At 35.1% G+C, this 17,134-nt stretch overlaps 1 protein-coding gene across 10 annotated transcripts in view; it reads right to left on the reverse strand.

Moving 5' to 3' along the window:
* Window positions 1-2,981: 2,981 nt before the first annotated feature.
* TAB2 (TGF-beta activated kinase 1 (MAP3K7) binding protein 2) overlaps window positions 2,982-17,134 on the reverse strand; it is a 63,065-nt gene continuing 48,912 nt past the window's right edge. For 6 of the 10 annotated variants that reach the window (XM_036413238.2, XM_045573085.1, XM_036413240.2 and 3 more), the window contains 4 exons: window positions 10,898-11,058; window positions 10,598-10,691; window positions 7,901-7,981; window positions 2,982-5,022 (listed from right to left, as the gene is read on the reverse strand). In XM_036413238.2, coding sequence (XP_036269131.1) covers window positions 4,880-5,022; window positions 7,901-7,981; window positions 10,598-10,691; window positions 10,898-11,058 — 479 coding nt within the window. In that variant the 3' untranslated portion in view covers window positions 2,982-4,879. Of the gene's footprint in view, window positions 5,023-7,900; window positions 7,982-10,592; window positions 10,732-10,897; window positions 11,059-17,134 lie in introns of those variants that run through there. The other 4 variants (XM_036413241.2, XM_036413242.2, XM_036413243.2 and 1 more) reach the window with 4 other exon arrangements.

Here is a 17,134-nt window from a genome sequence, read left to right on the forward strand (position 1 = left end):
AAAAATTTGGCTCTCAAAAGAAATGTCAGTCGTTGTACTGTTGATATTTGGCTCTGTTGGCTAATGAGTTTGCCGATTGCTGGACCAAACTGTGAAAAGGCACTAAGCCTACCAGAACTGATGAGCGGGATTTAGTCTTTTTCTTCTTTTAATATCTCTGGGAAGCACTTCCACGGTGAAGCTGCTGCAGTATTTGTCCACTGTGCTATGAGGATTATTAAGTCTCAGAATGCAGACCTGTAAGTTGAAATGGTTCTCCCGTGTAGTTGAGATCAGAGGAAGAATGGATCCCTGCCCTCAGAAAAGGAAGAGATAAAGATCTGTAAAGAAAGAAGCTAGAATAAAGTGTACCGTGGGTCCATTTTAGTAAGCTTAAAAGGAATATGCAGTTGCACCAACATTGGTGTTAGTTCTTTGAAGAAAGTGTTTAATTTCCTGAAAAAAATAATCAGTTATGTTCCATGAAATGTGCATTTTTAAGATAGCTGGACAAGTAACAGAAATATAAAAACACACTTGATCTTTAGGTCAGCATAATTTTATCTCTGCAAAGCAACCAAACTTTTGATAAAGCAAAAAATTCAACCACAGTGACTTAACTATTCAATTCTGAGCCCCTGAAAGATCTCTAGACTAATTCAGAGAAATAGCATACTTACCCCTTTGTTCATTAACACTGTGGGAAAAATGCCTTAAACTCATTTGTGTAAGAACATGACCTACTACTTTAGGATAATTCAGCCCCTAGTGGGAGAAGGGATTGGTTCAGGAAGTTTCACATTAGTCCCCTAACACCTTCGGAGGTGGGTTTCACATTAATATAAAAAACAAATAAGTATCCCAAGGTTATGGAGTAAATCTGGGAAGATGGCATAATTTAACTGTCTCAAATCTTGAGATTTTGGCGGTCTACTTGGGGAACAATGTGTCAGTGTTAAAATGCAATTGCTGCCGAAACCGGTTTGGCTCAGTGGTAGAGCGTAGGTCTACGGACTGAAAGGTCCCAGGTTCGATTCCGGTCAAGGGCATGTACCTGGGTTGTGGGCACATCCCCAGTAGGGGGTGTGCAAGAGGCAGCTGGTCAATGTTTCCCTCTCTCCCTTCCTCTCTGTAAAAAATCAATAAAATATATTAATAAAATAAAATAAAATGCAATTGCTTTCATAATCATTCCAAGCAACTAGGTAAATCAGTATTAACTTTTACACTACATAGCACTTCTATTTTTAAACCAATAATACAAGAAGAAATGCATAGTTACAAACACAATGCATTACCAAACGTTTTTGTATGATTAACTACACTCCCTTAGATAAAAAATCCAAACAGCTTGCTACATAGAGGGGAAAAACCCAACCCAAGAAATAAAAAGCTACAAAACTGTTTTCTTTAGAAAAAGTCCCCCCCTTTTTTTTTTCTGTTGCCTGATTATATTTTCAGATGAAAGCAATAAAAATTAAAATGCAGCCCAGAGCGATTTTATCTCCAAGTAAAATGGATATAATTGTAGCTTCTGAAAACTGAAGCCAGAAATGTGTTCACTTGTCATAGAGAAATAGAAGGTTTTTGTAATACTATATGGAAAACTATGCTAATACCCAGCAGGCAGATATTAAATTTGGAATGTCCTTTGTTGTCACTACAGATTTATATTTTCTAAGGCAATGCAGCCAACTTTACATGTGGACTGAATATTGTATCTAACACCATTCACTTCTTAAACCTATCCCTGCTCACGAAAAACCTCCCATCGACATTAAATTGGGGTAGAGAAAACTTAGAAATGTGTTAACTTTGCTATTTATGAATGCTTTGATTAAAATATGTTTAAAGTTAATAGCTAAGCCCTGGTCAGAGTGGCTCAGTTGGCTGGATTGTCGTCCCGTGCAACAAAAGGTTGCGGTGTGATTGCTGGTCAGTGCACATATGTAGGTTACAGGTTTGATTCCTTGGTTGGGGCATGTACTGGAGGCAGCCCATTGATGTTTTTTGATTTTTTTCTCTCTTCCTTCCTCTCTAAAATAAAAACATATCCTCTGGCGAGGATTAAAAAAAAAGTTAATAACTAATATTAGACTAGCTATGGTTTTCTGCATAAGACTGTATAAATTGATCCAACTTATTTTTAAAAATAAAAAATTTAACAGCAAAATAAATTTTTATTTCCCCCCAAATTTGCAATACAACATGCATCTTCACATAATGTATTTGTTATGACAGTAGGTACCGGTCAACATTTTGTTAATGTAAGTTTTTCTGAGAAGTCCAGTTTGCATGCACTGCTTGCTATCTGGCCTCCTTAAAATAAAGAGAATGTCAGCATCCAGAGACAGTGATGAGAAACAGAAGTCCATCTTCGCATTTGCGGTTCTTAGTACCTGTAATTGTATCTTAGTGCAATGACTCCTGGAAGGTGGTCTCCAGACCACCACCATGTCTAGGCCTCATATTCCCTGATAAAGGATATTCCTGTCCCATCAGGTTTAAAAGACCAAGACAAGGCAGGGTTTTCTATGGTTACGTCATAAGGGGATCAGTAAGTGCTACTTTGCTCTTTTCAAGTTCAGAAAAACTGAGTCATAATTTGTAGAAAACTTAATACAAAGGGGCTCTTCAAGAGGAATACCATTCTCTGTACCTACACATTATTTGAGGCAAACATGAACTAAATGACTCCTCAGGCTAAATGACCCAAGAAATCACATTTTTCAGCAATGGGGTAAACTTTAAAAAATCCCAAAAGAAAGGAAAAGCTCTAACTATGAAAAAAGATGCTATATTCAATTTTTTTTTTCTTAGCTGAAACCTGGTTTCTCTCATCAGTTAAAAAGCCTGGGGAAATTAATAAAAATAATCCAAATAATGCAGTTGAATGCCATGATGTCATGAGAAGGCTACAGACAATGAGTTTTCTCTGGTTTCAATTAACTATAAATTATCTCCTGTCCCACAAACTTTAAAAACAAGTCACAAAATCCACATTAGAATATAAGTTTTTTAATTTTTATAAATAACTTATCTGTTACAAAGATAGTTTACCCAGCTAAATCACAAAACCATCAACTCAAGATATCCAAATTACATTTTATTAATAAAACAAGTAAAAACTGATTTATCAATCTTCACATAGAACTGCAGAGGAAGCTGAAAAACAAGGCCTATTTTAAAGCAAAATGCATCAAATGTAAAGGCTGTGGGTCTACTGTCTAATTAACTAGGATTGTCATATTTCTTCACATATACACAGTGCAAAACCTGGAATTCAAGGCTTTGACATTCATATAGATCACCTGTAATAATCCTGTTTATTTAAAAAATATCCATTTGCAAACATTTACAATGGGTGACAGTCTACATTATCTCCTATCTTTTGCTACATTTCAGCACTTCCATTAGCCCCATTCTAAGCACTGATATATAATTTCATAATTCTTTTTAAATGCATACTGTTATTTCTTTTCTTGATTTTATTTAGTTATATACATTCCTGATCATCTGAATATTTATTTTCCTTATAAAAATATATCATGAAAATAAAGAGATGCTTGAGGTTGCTTCAGTGTTCAAGTTTGCTTGTTTTTCTCTTTTCCAGCTTTTCTTCAGTTGTCCTAAATATGACTAGCCTTGTTTTATAAATACACATGATACTGCCACCAAGTCAGGTTTAGAAACAAATTGCCCCAACAGTAAAGCATCTAAACTTCTCTTTCAAAAAAACAGGGGCTGTAGGTACTGCTGCTGTTGCTGGTTTTGAAACTGTACTTTCCCAATAGTGATCTCTTGTGGAAGTTCTGTGGGACACCAGGCAGATGAAGCAAGTTTAACCTTGTTGCTCTTTCAGTGGGTTAAAAATATCTTGTTTTAAGCTTCCCCGTGGAAGACAGAACACTGTTGTGTCACCCACCACTAAAGTCAGTATATAGTGTGACCTGTAGACAAAGGTCTTGTAATATTTCTTGCAATTCATTGTGCAGCATCTGTATGTCTTCACAGAATATCGGCACTCATGAGGGTAAAGCACAGAGGAAGTAGAGGAAGTATTTTGTGCATAGTTTCATTTCATTAATGCTTTTTTATCTTAAGGCATTGCTTCTTTTGGGTAAGGCTTAAAAAGGGACATGATCGTGCTTAATCACTAAAAGGAAAAAAGAAAATTAGTTAACAAAAGACTATTACACTATACATATAGAAATATAAGGAAATAATAAAGGAGAAAAGAAATCACTTAAAGCAGACTTGAGAGATCTGTACAGTAGGAAAGCGTTGGGGTACTTCACTGCATATTTGTACAGACAATGCATGCTGCTTTCCTGTTCATCTTTAGACCCTAGATGCTGGCTTCATAGTGGAGACGTTTCAGGGAAGACAAAGACAAGGCCAAGAGTACCACAGATGTGTGACGTTCTCCCCTCTCCGCGGGCACTGTGCGGCAGCAAACAGTTTTTAAATAGTTAAACCTTGTTCTTTTTCTTCACGTTTGTAGTGTTTCACTGAAAGCTTTAAAAAAAAGCCATCGTTTTATTCCTTCCTCCTGTCAAAATTCAGTAGTGACATGAGGGGAAAAAGGAATTGGGAACACGTAGGCACTAATATTTTGAGAATTATCCGTAATGGGCTACTGGTAACACTGTACATGGTTAGGCAGCGGGCAACCAAGTCTTTCAGCAGATTACCTTTCATACGATGAATTTCAACTGCCCATGATATCAGACTGAGGTATTATTAGCTCCGTGGGCTGACACTGAACATTAGCACAACACCATCTTGTCACACCTTCAATTTGACAAAATCCTAAGTAGCAGTGAAACTTTCCCCCTGATGACAGACTTGTTTCTTGAACTTCAGATGTGGTTTTGGAGAAGATGTAAGGCCTACTGGCTCAGAAATGCCTTGGCATCTCACACTGTTCACAGCGGATTAAGGCTGGATGGTTCAAAAAAGTACAGGCAGTGCAATTCCACTGAGCCCCCTCATCATCTTCTGTATCTTGGGTCTTTGGTGTTTTGATGGTGGGCCTTTGATCTGTAAGGAAGCAAAATAGTTATTTTAGAAGGGAAAATCACCAAGTCATAAACTACTGGCAATCTTAAGCACTATTTGTACTACACGGCATGAAGTCAGCTGTTAACCAGATGAAGCATCTAACTGAAAATGACACACAAGCTTGGTCCTCACCAATCTCCATCAAGTTGTTACTTCTCCCCTGGGGAATAGCTACATAGACATTAGGTAGTCAGTCACCTCAATATCTTCATAAAGGGGAAGCCAGCGTCATTTCCCCCAATTTATAGCAGGAAAAAAGGAAAATCAAATCATATAGTACTGATAGCAAAGATTCCCATAATGTCACCCAAGATTGTGGAAAGGTGTCCTACAACACAACACAACACAACACTTACAGTGAATTTATATCTCATTAAAGTTAAGAGTTTCATTTCCCATTGAGCAATATTTCTATTTCTATTTTCTACCAGGAATGTAAGTTTTTGTTAAATGTTCTTTATCTGCTGAAAATGTAAGCTTTGAATACAAAATATAAAGATGAAATCATTTCTATAATCTTATTAACTGATAAGAGACCCTGGAGAAGTTAACAGGGTAAAAAATTTTCCATTTTTTATTTTATTTTAAAATCAAATTTAGTATGAAGCAGTAGAAAGAGCACTAGATTGAAGGTTGTGAGAATGGAGTTCTACACCTGGCTTTGCTAACTCCTGATTTCTTTGCTCTGTGATCTTAGATAAATCACATATCCTTTAGGTCTAATCTTTCTTACTGATAAGTATAAAGTCAGTGCAGCTTTAAGAGGCCAATGTTCTAGAGTTTTTAAATGAACAGAGATATCTTAAATATAAGGAATTATTGTATTTCTCCAAAGTTGTGACTAAAATGAAATTATACTTAGAGATCTTTTTTAGGGGGATCCCATTATAAATTTGGAACAGTATTCCTTCAAATTATTTTGGGAAAGTTTAAAGTAAAAGGAAAATGTATTATTAGATCTCTCCTGTCAGGTTTATAATTTAATGATTTAAACTATTAAAACAATGTGTATTAATTTGACAATTCTTCCTACTATCATTCAGTTACTGAGACAGTAACTAAATGGTATCTTTCCTGCTATTTTAAAAGGAAACTATTGTGTTAGGTGGAAATATAGAAAGCTTTTATAACAAATTAAAAATAATTAAGTGGTGTTCAGTACTGTGTGCCCCTTTTATTTACGGATCAGTTTTCAGGAGCACTTTATTGCAAAACTCCCACACTCAGGCACTGGTCACAATTTTCAGGCACATGCATGAGCAACTTGAAAATACTTAAAAAATCAAGGATCTGACAATACTAGTATCCCCTAAAACACCTTAAAATAAATTTCAGATTTACTCAGGTGTTAGAAAACATTCTTGGCACCTTTTTTTTGGAAAATGTCTACCCTTTTGGTTTAACTACAAAGGATTCTTAGGTAGGAGGGGCAACTAATCTAGAATAACAATTTCAATCTATAATTAAATACCAACATCTTAATTAATATCTAAGGTAATTAATAGAGGAGCTATACTTTTTAAAATGAAAAATCTCTATTGGTTTTCTTACATCTGCACAATCTCAGTACTTTGAATTACAAATCATTTTATTAAAGATTTTTGGAAACTAAACCATCAGAACTGAAAAAAGAAGTTACTTTGCACAAGATGGCCTGTAATTTCAGCTTAAAGAACTGCACAGTGAAGCAGATCTGATGTTAAGAACTAAATAAACCAGTGAAGCTAATAACTTCTCATTTTAGCCTGAAGGCAAAAATGACTCATTTGTTATTTCTTAAAAAAATAACCAGGTACAAATTTCTATATTTTGTGAAAAAGCTTTTAAGTAATGAATTAAAAAAAATTTTTTGCCATGCAAAATTTCAAACATATGTACAAAAGTAGAGAGAACAGTAAAATAAACCCTCATGCGCTTATCCCACTTCAATAATTATCAAGACCAGTCTTATTTTATATATATTCTACCTCTTTCCTTCACGCTCAACACACAAGTACTTTATGTTGAAGCAAAACAAAAAATTTTTCTTAGATTTTAGTTTGTGAAAGAGTAAAAAGATAATTTATAGGAACTCATTCGGAGTCTGAAACACCTTTTTTTTCTTTTTTTCTTTTTTAAGGAAACAGGCTACACCACCATTTATTCCTTAACATCAAGCAGCCCAGGGTCTGAACACTGTGCGCTGTGCCGAACGCCCTCGCCTCACCTTTGCTCTGCTATGGTAACAGTTCGTTACATTTCAGCTATGTTCAAAAACATTTAAGTAAAAAAAAAATCAAAAAAAAAAAAAAATCAAGATTAGGTAGGCCTACTTAAATTATACTTAATGCCTGGAGTAAAAATTCCACACACATATTTTGACATGTCCTAGTTTGGAGAGCATATATTCTATTAATGTCAATGCTGTAAAATGATAGTAGGTGATAGTTTTTAAAAATCATGTATCTGAAATGCAGAGTATTTGATTATACAGAATTATGCACAATTTTAATAAAACAGGCTACTCATGAAAAATAAACTTCCCTATTATATCTTCCTCATCATGTCAAAATTATAAAGAATACAAATTTTTTGCACCTGATGATTTTTTTTGGGGGGGGCCAAGATTGATATTTTGGGAGTGAATCTTAAGGACATCTTAAGGATATCTACTTTTTAAAGAGCTAAATACTTTATACTTTTGCATCCTCCCCAACCCTGAGCATATAAATAAAAATCAACAAATATGTTCCTAATGAATCCATCCAAAAATGTCTAAGTTTGAAGCACTTCTAGAGAGGAAGGTTGCTAAAAATAATGTTTTCTGAAATCTTGCTTTCAATATGTAACAGTTTTCACACTTAATGGATACACTAACCTTTGGGTTTTGGTGGCACAGGACCTACAAATCCAATATTGTCATAAAAGTTATGAATAGCGCTGGGATTAAAATGTGGTCCTGAAATATATAAAAAGTAAATATTTCAATGTTTATAGCTCCAAATATATTTTTTAAAAAACCAAATATTTTATTTCTAAAAAATAATCACAGAAATGCTTTTCATTTATTTTGTACCTCTAATCTCAAATTATATGTAAGGATTTCAAAACCGCTGAGATAGGCATAGTACAGTACTCATAAGAGAGGTTATAAGTGGTAAACTGGGGAAGAAGTCAAACTAATGCTAGTAATACAGTGATATAATTAGAACCAGACCCCTGTTCTATGGGACAAAATAAAATACCTAACAATTTAAAATATAATTTTAAATGATCAAACATGGCCTTAAGCAACTAAACAGCTTGGCCTCCAATACGTATAAAAACCTTGCACTGATGTAATATAATGGTTCAGATTTTAAACAAAAGGAACAAATTCAGAATTACAGTTTCTAGACCAGCCCTTTCTTTTTCTCTCCAAAGTTAAACTATGGCATTTGCTATGAATGTTTCAAGATAAACAGCTTACTAACGTTTTAAAAGAAAATAGAATGAATCATCTTTCAGTTTTAATGGCTTCTGGCACACATTCAAAAGTGTGATTAAGGACTTCTTTTTTTGTTGGCTTCCCTCCCTTTCCTATCTTTTCCATTTTATATATTTCTATTATTTCTCAAACTTAGAATTAGGTTTAAGTTATAAAATTTCATTCTAATTGTTTATGAAATTGAATTAAATTGTAAACTTTTTAAAAACTACAATAAGTATCGATTACTTGTTAATAATAGTTCAAAATAATAAACTATCATTGTCCTAAAAATGTACAAGCCATATTTTTATTCTCTTTCCTATTTGTCAATTAAGATAGTGTCATTAGTTGGGGATACTTTTTAAAATATGTTTTGCATGCATAGTTCTTGAAAGGTAAAAGGACAAATGGAAAATACTAAAAAGGTGTATAAGCACATACATTTTAATGTTAATAAATGTGATGTAGCACATTTCACTAATATGAAATAGCTAATAACACATTTCACTTAATACATAATAGCTAATATCGGGTCTAGTAATAATTAATGTCGTTTTTAAACAATTCGTTTAAAATCTTGTTTGGCGTTGACTTGTATTGACATAACCTTCAAACACGTGGTATCTACAGAACGTGTGAAGTGCAATTAAAAGTTTTGCTTGAAAAAGTTTGTGTTTGGTTTGGTTTTTGTTGCAAAACTAGGGCTAAGAAGATGGCGGATGAAGAGCATATTCGGCACTGCATGCTTTACGAGTTCCAATTAGGAAGAAAAGCAAGTGAGGCTGCAAAAAACATCTGTAGTGCTCTTGGTCAAGATGCAGTTAGCGCCAGAAAAATGCCAGCGTTGGTTTGAGAAATTTCGCGAGGGAAATTTTTCGTTAGATGACAAGAGTGGTCAAGGCCGTGTGTCCAATTTTGATCAAGAAGCTCTTCAAGCTCTTTTGGTGCAAAATCCTCAAATTACCCAACAAGAGCTTGCCACAACTTTAAATTGTTCACAAAAAACAATTTCCAACCAATTGCGTGCACTTGGCAAAGTCCAAAGGTTTGGAAAATGGGTTCCTCATGAGTTGACGGACAACAACCGTAATCTAAGAGTCACAATTTGCAGTTCGCTCCTCTCTCATCAAAACCGTTTGCCGTTTTTAGAGCAAATTGTTACCGGAGATGAAGAATGGGTGCTGTATGTTAATCTGAAAAGGCGGCCTCAATGGTTGGACAAAAATGAGGCTCCGCAGCCCACGCCAAAACCTGACTTGCATGCGAAAAAAGTGATGTTGTGTGTTTGGTGGAATTTTAAAGGAATTCTTCATTATGAACTTTTACCATCTAACCAAACCATTACAAGTGCAGTGTATAGTGCCCAATTGGAAAGGTTAGCCCAAGCTTTAAGAGAAAAAGAACCCGCGCTGATTAATCGGAAGGGCGTAATTCTTCACCATGATAACGCACGACCGCATACTGCAAGAATCACTGCTGAAAAACTGCGCCAGTTGGAATGGGAAGTTCTCCCTCAACCTGCATATTCTCCTGATATTGCCCCTTCCGATTACCATTTGTTTCATTCTTTGCAAAACTTTCTTCTTGGAAAAAAATTTAATAATGAAGAATGCCTCAAAAATGCATTGACCGAATTTTTTGCATCAAAATCACAAGAATTTTACAACAGAGGGATTAAAATGCTTCCTGAGCGTTGGGCACAAGTAGTAGAAAACAACGGCAACTATATTGTTGATTAAATTTTGTTGTATTGTTTAAATAAATTCGATTTTAAAAAGTATTAGAAAACGACAATAATGATTACTAGACCTAATACTTTTGCAATGCAGCCAGAGATACTAATCCTTGTCTTCCCTTTAACACATGACTGAAGCAGATTTGAAGGATATAAATGCATCAAATCATTCCTCAACCAAGTATATAATATTTTTTTAGGGGGGGTGCAAGGGGAAGAGAACATAAAAACCAATAGTTCTTTAGCACTATCTGGATCTAAAGTCAAATCTGAAACAATAAGATTATGATTGATAAATCTGTTTTCAGCCACAGGAAAATAGTTGGTATATTTATACATTGAATTTCTGCTGAATATGCACTGAACTTTACCTCGGGCTTGAAAAAGATCAATTTCTTTGGTTAAGCAGTCAATGTCAATCTGGAGTTGTCTATTACAACTTCTCAACTGCTGCATTTCTTCCAGCTGAAAGATAATTCCATGTGAGAAGGATCTACATTGAATTCTCGTGTCATTAGTTAGAAACAGTTGAGTTTGGCAGGGGAAGGTAAGAACAGAAGAACAAGTATGAATTAAGAGTTTTTAAAACTAGATCAAGCTTTTATACTTATGACAGATTGCCTATTCACACGTTCAAGCACAGAGGCCACAACAGTTATAGAAAGACTTACTGAAGGTATTTGGGATATGGAATTCGATCTTTTCAGGCGCCTTCGAGTTAGATTATTTTCCATTTCATTGACCTCAGATTTTAGTTTATCCAGCTTTTTCTTTTGAATCTCAAGTTCTCTTTGAAGTCGTTCCATTCTGGCCTTTTGGTGTACCAATAGAGCTGCAATACATATTAGTAAACATGAGGACTCACCCACTTTAGTCAATTAACCTTTCAGCAGCCTTGTGAAAACAAAACAAACGAATATTTCTGTGACAAGAGTTTGCCAAGAATGCCAAAGATACATTAAAATAAAATATTTTGAGTTTAAACATTTCAAAATATTGTGAGTTTAGAAATTTCAAAACTTCTTAACTTGAAAATTACCTTAGTTAAGTGGACAAATGTCACTCTTTAAAAAAAATTTTTTTTCAGAGTTTGGATAAACCCACTTTATGGCCAAACACAACATTTTTAGGCTATTAACTTCGCTAAAGGCTCTGGTCTAGTCAATTAACCTACTTACTAGGTACTACTTAATCTACATCTGACCTTCTGAAAGCCCTTTTACTCCCAAAAGTCTGATATGTCTTAACATGCAGAAGGTATTAATAAAAATATTTTATAAATATTTTATAAGGGGTGAATTAGGTTTAATTTATTTTGATGAATCAACAAATAAAACAGATTGATTTTAATCCACATAAATGTTAACATTAAGTTGTTGAAATTTCAGAGTAAAAACTATATATTGAGAGAAATCAAATATCTTCTTATATTACAATCACATTTTATAAAAATATTTTCCTAACGTATTTTTAAAAAGCACACAAGTAGCATGAATGATGAACTGCTTGGGAAATCTATTAAGTCATAAAAATTGATGTATGTTCTTGTGAGCCATCCCTGGACAGTATGAGGCTCATTTTTTTTTTTTAGGATACTGGATTGAAAGTGAAGACACCTGAATCCACTTCTATTAAAAGGCAGCTTGGGATGATCCTGTCATGAGAAAACAGGCAGATTTGGAAAAGCACAATAATGCTGAACGACTAGTCATCTTCAACTAAACTCAAACTTCCATGAATCTAAAAAGGAAAAGGCTATGGCGTATTAATACACATTCAGGTCATTTAATCTAGTAGTGTATTCTAGAACCAGAACTAGGGTATGGATTGGGGAAGGCTGTTAGGTTCAAGTACTTCAAAATGAACTTTAAACAGTTGACAATTTTCCCGAACAAAAATCAGACACTAATACAATCCACAGATGTTTCCCTCTGTAATTTTCCTTTCTTATTTACTGGAAGAAACAAATATGAGGGCATTATGTTTCAGTTTTAAAAACCATGGTTAATTCTGATAAGCACTAAAATCCTGGTATCTTCCCTGCCATTTTAATATATATTGCATAACACAGGGAGGTGTTTTTGAAGGTACACATATTCCTGGTTGAAAACCTGTCTACCCCAGCTTGTTTTGTCAAGCTTGTATAATTAATTTGATTTTATTTAAACTGCAGTTTTATCCCTCTATTATCAAAACATAGGAATTCTGCATTAGGGTTTATTTATTGTCCTAAAAGATGAGGACATGGGTTTTATTTTTTGAGTGAACAACAAAAGAGGGAGGCAGGAAGTGGAATGCAGGGAAAGGCAAAGGCAAACCAGAAGTAAGATACTTTCCTTCATTTCTAAACTCCAACCACCTACCAACATGTCCTAAGTGGCATTAGTTAATCATTTGTTCAAATTAATAATTATTTAAAAGTAGCATTTCTTAAAATGCTGAAGATTTTTTCCTAAGAAAGTCGCTATATATTTTTTAAAATGTGTAAAAGAATAATTAAAGACATTTACTTAGTGGTTCTAATGACTAAACAACGGTTTGATTATGCTGAAATTAGAAAATAAGATATACATCTGTGATGTCATTCAGTATTCTCTATGGAGAGGGGGATGAGAAAAGATTACCTGAGAAATGGAAATTCAGTTTATATCACACTTGAGTGGTCATAATTTAAACCACAGGGCAGACAGAGACTTCAGGGTTTGAAATTATTGTAACCACTAGTGGCCCTGCCGCACTGCAGTTCACTGCCCTGCCCTCCTATAGTTCTCCTCCTCGCTGCCATGCCCTCCTGCTGATGGGTTGTTACCATCACATGTAAAGACCATTTGCACATTACCTCTTCATTATGTAGGATTAGCCCCAGGCTGGTGATTTTCTTGGGGTGCCTGGAAGAAGCAAATGCAAACTGCTCCAGCAACCCACTTCCACCACCAGGGAGCTACTACAATGGGATTTACAGAGGAAAAATACTCAATGAAGAGAAGGTCTCAATAGAAAAATTGTGACCAAATATGAATATATTTATTCTTAAATGCAAGCCCTAAAATAATACTATGAATCTAACGTCTTAGAATTTAAGAGGCATTTATTTCTTGTAAAAATAAAACCTCAGAATGAGCTGAAACCGGTTTGGCTCAGCGGTAGAGCGTCGGTCTGCAGACTGAAAGGTCTCAGGTTCGATTCCGGTCAAGGGCATGTACATTGGTTGCGGGCACATCCCTTGTAGGGGGTGTGCAAAAGGCAGCTGGTCGATGTTTCTCTCTCATCAACGTTTCTAGCTCTCTCTCTCTCTCCCTTCCTCTCTGTAAGAAAAATCAATAAAATATATTAAAAAACAAACAAACAAAAACCTTAGAATGATTGTTAGAAATGACAAACCTATCACAGTTTGTAGACCACTCAGGATCTCTTAAATATGTCTATTAATTACAAACAAGCTTTAAATGCTCTGAAAACAGTAGGAAAGAGTTCTGATCTCTGTTTTTTAGCAATTCTTTCTTCTATGTGCCTGGATTTTTATATGTCTAGTTCCCTTTACATTTGTGATCTGAGATTTTTACATAGAAATTTCCAGGGTCTAAAAAAAGAGGAAAGCTTGGAAAGAGCCTCAGGAAAGCTTACAAAAATGAGGGCTAGTTATGGGAAGAGGCTAGAAAATTCTACCTCTTCTACGGGAAATTATTGAATAGGGATTTAAGGAATCCCTTAGACTGGCTTTTTACGTTTTTCTTTCTTTTGGCATAATAACTGATATCAAACAAAATTATACCAACCACACCTATACATGAATTAATAAGCTCATGCACATCCAATAACACATACTTATATAGGAGGGGTGATTTGTTACAGACTCCAGTGGGTTAGCTGAAGGAAAAAAAATCTCCCCATTTCTATTACTTACATACTAGAGTCTTGGTGCACGAATTTGTGCATGGGTGGGGTCCCTCGACCTGGCTGGCGATCATGGGGCTGGTTAGGGTCGTCTTGCCCAGTCCCGACTGGGGCCAATGGGGGTCAGCCAGTTGTGCGGGAGGGGGCTTCGGGAGGTTGGCTGACAGTGGGAGGTTGGCTGTGGGAGTAAACTCCTACATTGAGTGTCTGCCCCCTGTTGGTCAGGACGTGTCGGGTTATCTTCTGGTCATCTGGGTGTAAGAGTCGCTTAAGACTTTTATTAGATAGACAGACTAATATGGACTTAAAAAGCCAATCTATGAAGAATAAATTATATTAGGATTTTTGTTTAAGGATAATTTGAGCATTGTATTTATATATATTCTACTGCCTCTCAAAACTCCATGAAAATGAGATGAATAAAACTGGTACAATCCAATGGTACAACAGAAAGTAAGCAATTAATGGACAAGAGATCCCAGCCAGTTTCTGGAAGATTGAATGAGAGCAGATGAAATGGCATTGACTTATGAGAAGGGTGAAGAAAGCTAGTCTCATTAGATAAGGAGAGCACTTAGCACAGAGGCAGAACTTGCCCTGCAGAAATCTAGAGACTCCAGACTTTGGAGAAAAGAGGTAACAACAGGAGACAGAAGTGAGGAATGGGCCAGAAATCAGGAGCTTAATTGGATGTCTGTTTATAGAACAATCAACCTCTCCCATCCCACTGAAGGGAAGTACCTGTGAGCTTATTTGTAAGGCTCCCAAACACATTTCTCAAGCTGGTCCACAAACAGAGAATGCTAGGTGGTGATGATGGAGTGTTCTCTTGTAGCAGCTGGCTGCTGACTTATCAACACAATGCCGTGTGCCAAGTAACTAATCTCACTTTTTACAAAGGATTTTCAATTAGCCTTCATAGTCCTTAATTCTTAAAATGTATGAACCAATAGACAAGGACCACTACACATCTGAGGATCATTTGATAAGAAAAAGATCTAGATAAATAATGGGAAAGACCAAATCCAAGTTAAGTGAAGATAACTGAGGAGAGCCAAGAACTTAAATTCTAATAAGACAATAATGTACCCACAAAACACAAATCTGCTATGAAAAAGGAGTTAGAGAACTAGGTATCAGAAATTTAAAAACATCACTGCTGAAATGAAAATTTCATATATACAATAGATTGGAACAAAAATTGTAGAATGGAAAGACAAGGTGGTGGAATATATGAGGATATGTCAATGCAAAATAAATAAAAAGTTGGTCCAGAATGTTAAAACAGCTGAATAAGTGAAGTTCTAGTATAAAGAGACAACAGAGAAACTGGGAATCAGAATGGCTGAAGGGAGCTTTTAAACTGAGGGCGTCCACTGAAGGTGGGACAAGGGATTAAAAAAAATTTTTCATCCAGACACATCATTGTGTCTATGTACAGAAGCAATGTATATAATGTGCATATAGAACATATATATATGTATGTATACAAATATGTATACCTTGATAAAATGAAATATCCAATTATATTACAAATATTTAAACCATAAGACTATAACTGCAGTTTCATTTGTGATATTTGCACTGAACCACTATTTCAAGAGTTTACAGATCATCACACTGTATTTATAAATCATCATCAACAAAAATGGCAGCAAAGCAGGAGGATGCTGCACGGACATGCTCCCAGGAACAAGCTGGAATTGCAACTGAAATGCAGAAAGGCTTCCTGAATAATCAATGGAAAACTCACAGGAGAGAACCCTGATACCCAAGGACTGAAGGTGGGAGACTGCACAGAGACTGGTAGGAGGGCTGAAGGCTTGAAAGGACTGAGTCATTCCCTTAACCAGAGGAGGACATCTAGTTAAGTATACAATTTACCTATATGTTCCCAAAAATTCTAGTTTAGCACTTCTTAGTTGGGATTCAGGAATCTGTATTTTAACAACTCCACCAGGTGATTCTCAACATGAGAGAAGTTTGGGAAACACTAGTGTAGAGGATCTACCTAAAACATAGTCACAAACCCAAACAGACAACTAAAATGAGGAAACACTCCCCAAATGAAAGAACTAGTGAATTATCCAGAAGAAGAGATAAATGAAGCAGAGATAAGAATTAAAAATCCTGATGAACAATATTAACTGTTGAATATAATAGAATCAGAGGTATGGAAGGAGAGTGGACTGATGATTTTCAGGGAAAAGAGGAGTGGGGGGTGCGGGAAGAGACTGAACATAAACTGTGCACCTATGGATGAGGACAATGGGGGGTGGGAAAAGGGCAGAGGGTGGGGTAGGAACCTGGTGGAGGGGGAAAAAATGAGGAACTTTTGTAATAATATGAACAATAAAAGTTTATTTAAAAAAAAACCCACCAGAATAAATAATCACACTGAGAAGTTCATTTCATTTAACATTTGGAAAAATTCAGAACTTTAGATTTTTCATTATCAAGTATATTTCTCAAATAAACTTCAAGTTCGTTAAGGGTAAAAACTTAAGTTTTGTATTAAACCTTGAAAATTATAGTCACTTGATGGCTTCCTATTATATGTAAAATAATGAAACAATTTGACTTTTAATGAAGAGAGTAAAATTCTAATATTAAGTCCAAGAAATAGAAATATTTACAGAAAAGTTGAGATTTATATTAAAGTCTCCTTCTATATTTAGTCTTAATATTTTTCACTTAGTAAGACAATATGTTTTTGAGATATGGCAAGACTTTTTAGGTTGCTCACATTGCAGAAAAGTGGCTTTTATATGCTTGCATTGAAATAAGTGATTTATTTAACACCTCTACCATACATTGACTTCTTTGGTTTTCTAAACTTTCCTAGCCATTTTGTCCTCTGAAATAGACAAAAAAGGAGAAATAACAGGTATAAAAAATATTTAGTACCCTTTAAATCATCTTTCAAAATTAAAATGTAAAAGATAATTTAAGCATGCAACTCCCTCTTGTGGTTGTTAAAATAACCACTAATTAAAAAACTAGGGCTCTCAAAA

The sequence above is a fragment of the Pipistrellus kuhlii genome, unplaced genomic scaffold (assembly GCF_014108245.1).
Source record: "Pipistrellus kuhlii isolate mPipKuh1 unplaced genomic scaffold, mPipKuh1.p scaffold_m20_p_5, whole genome shotgun sequence".
Lineage (NCBI taxonomy): Eukaryota > Metazoa > Chordata > Mammalia > Chiroptera > Vespertilionidae > Pipistrellus > Pipistrellus kuhlii.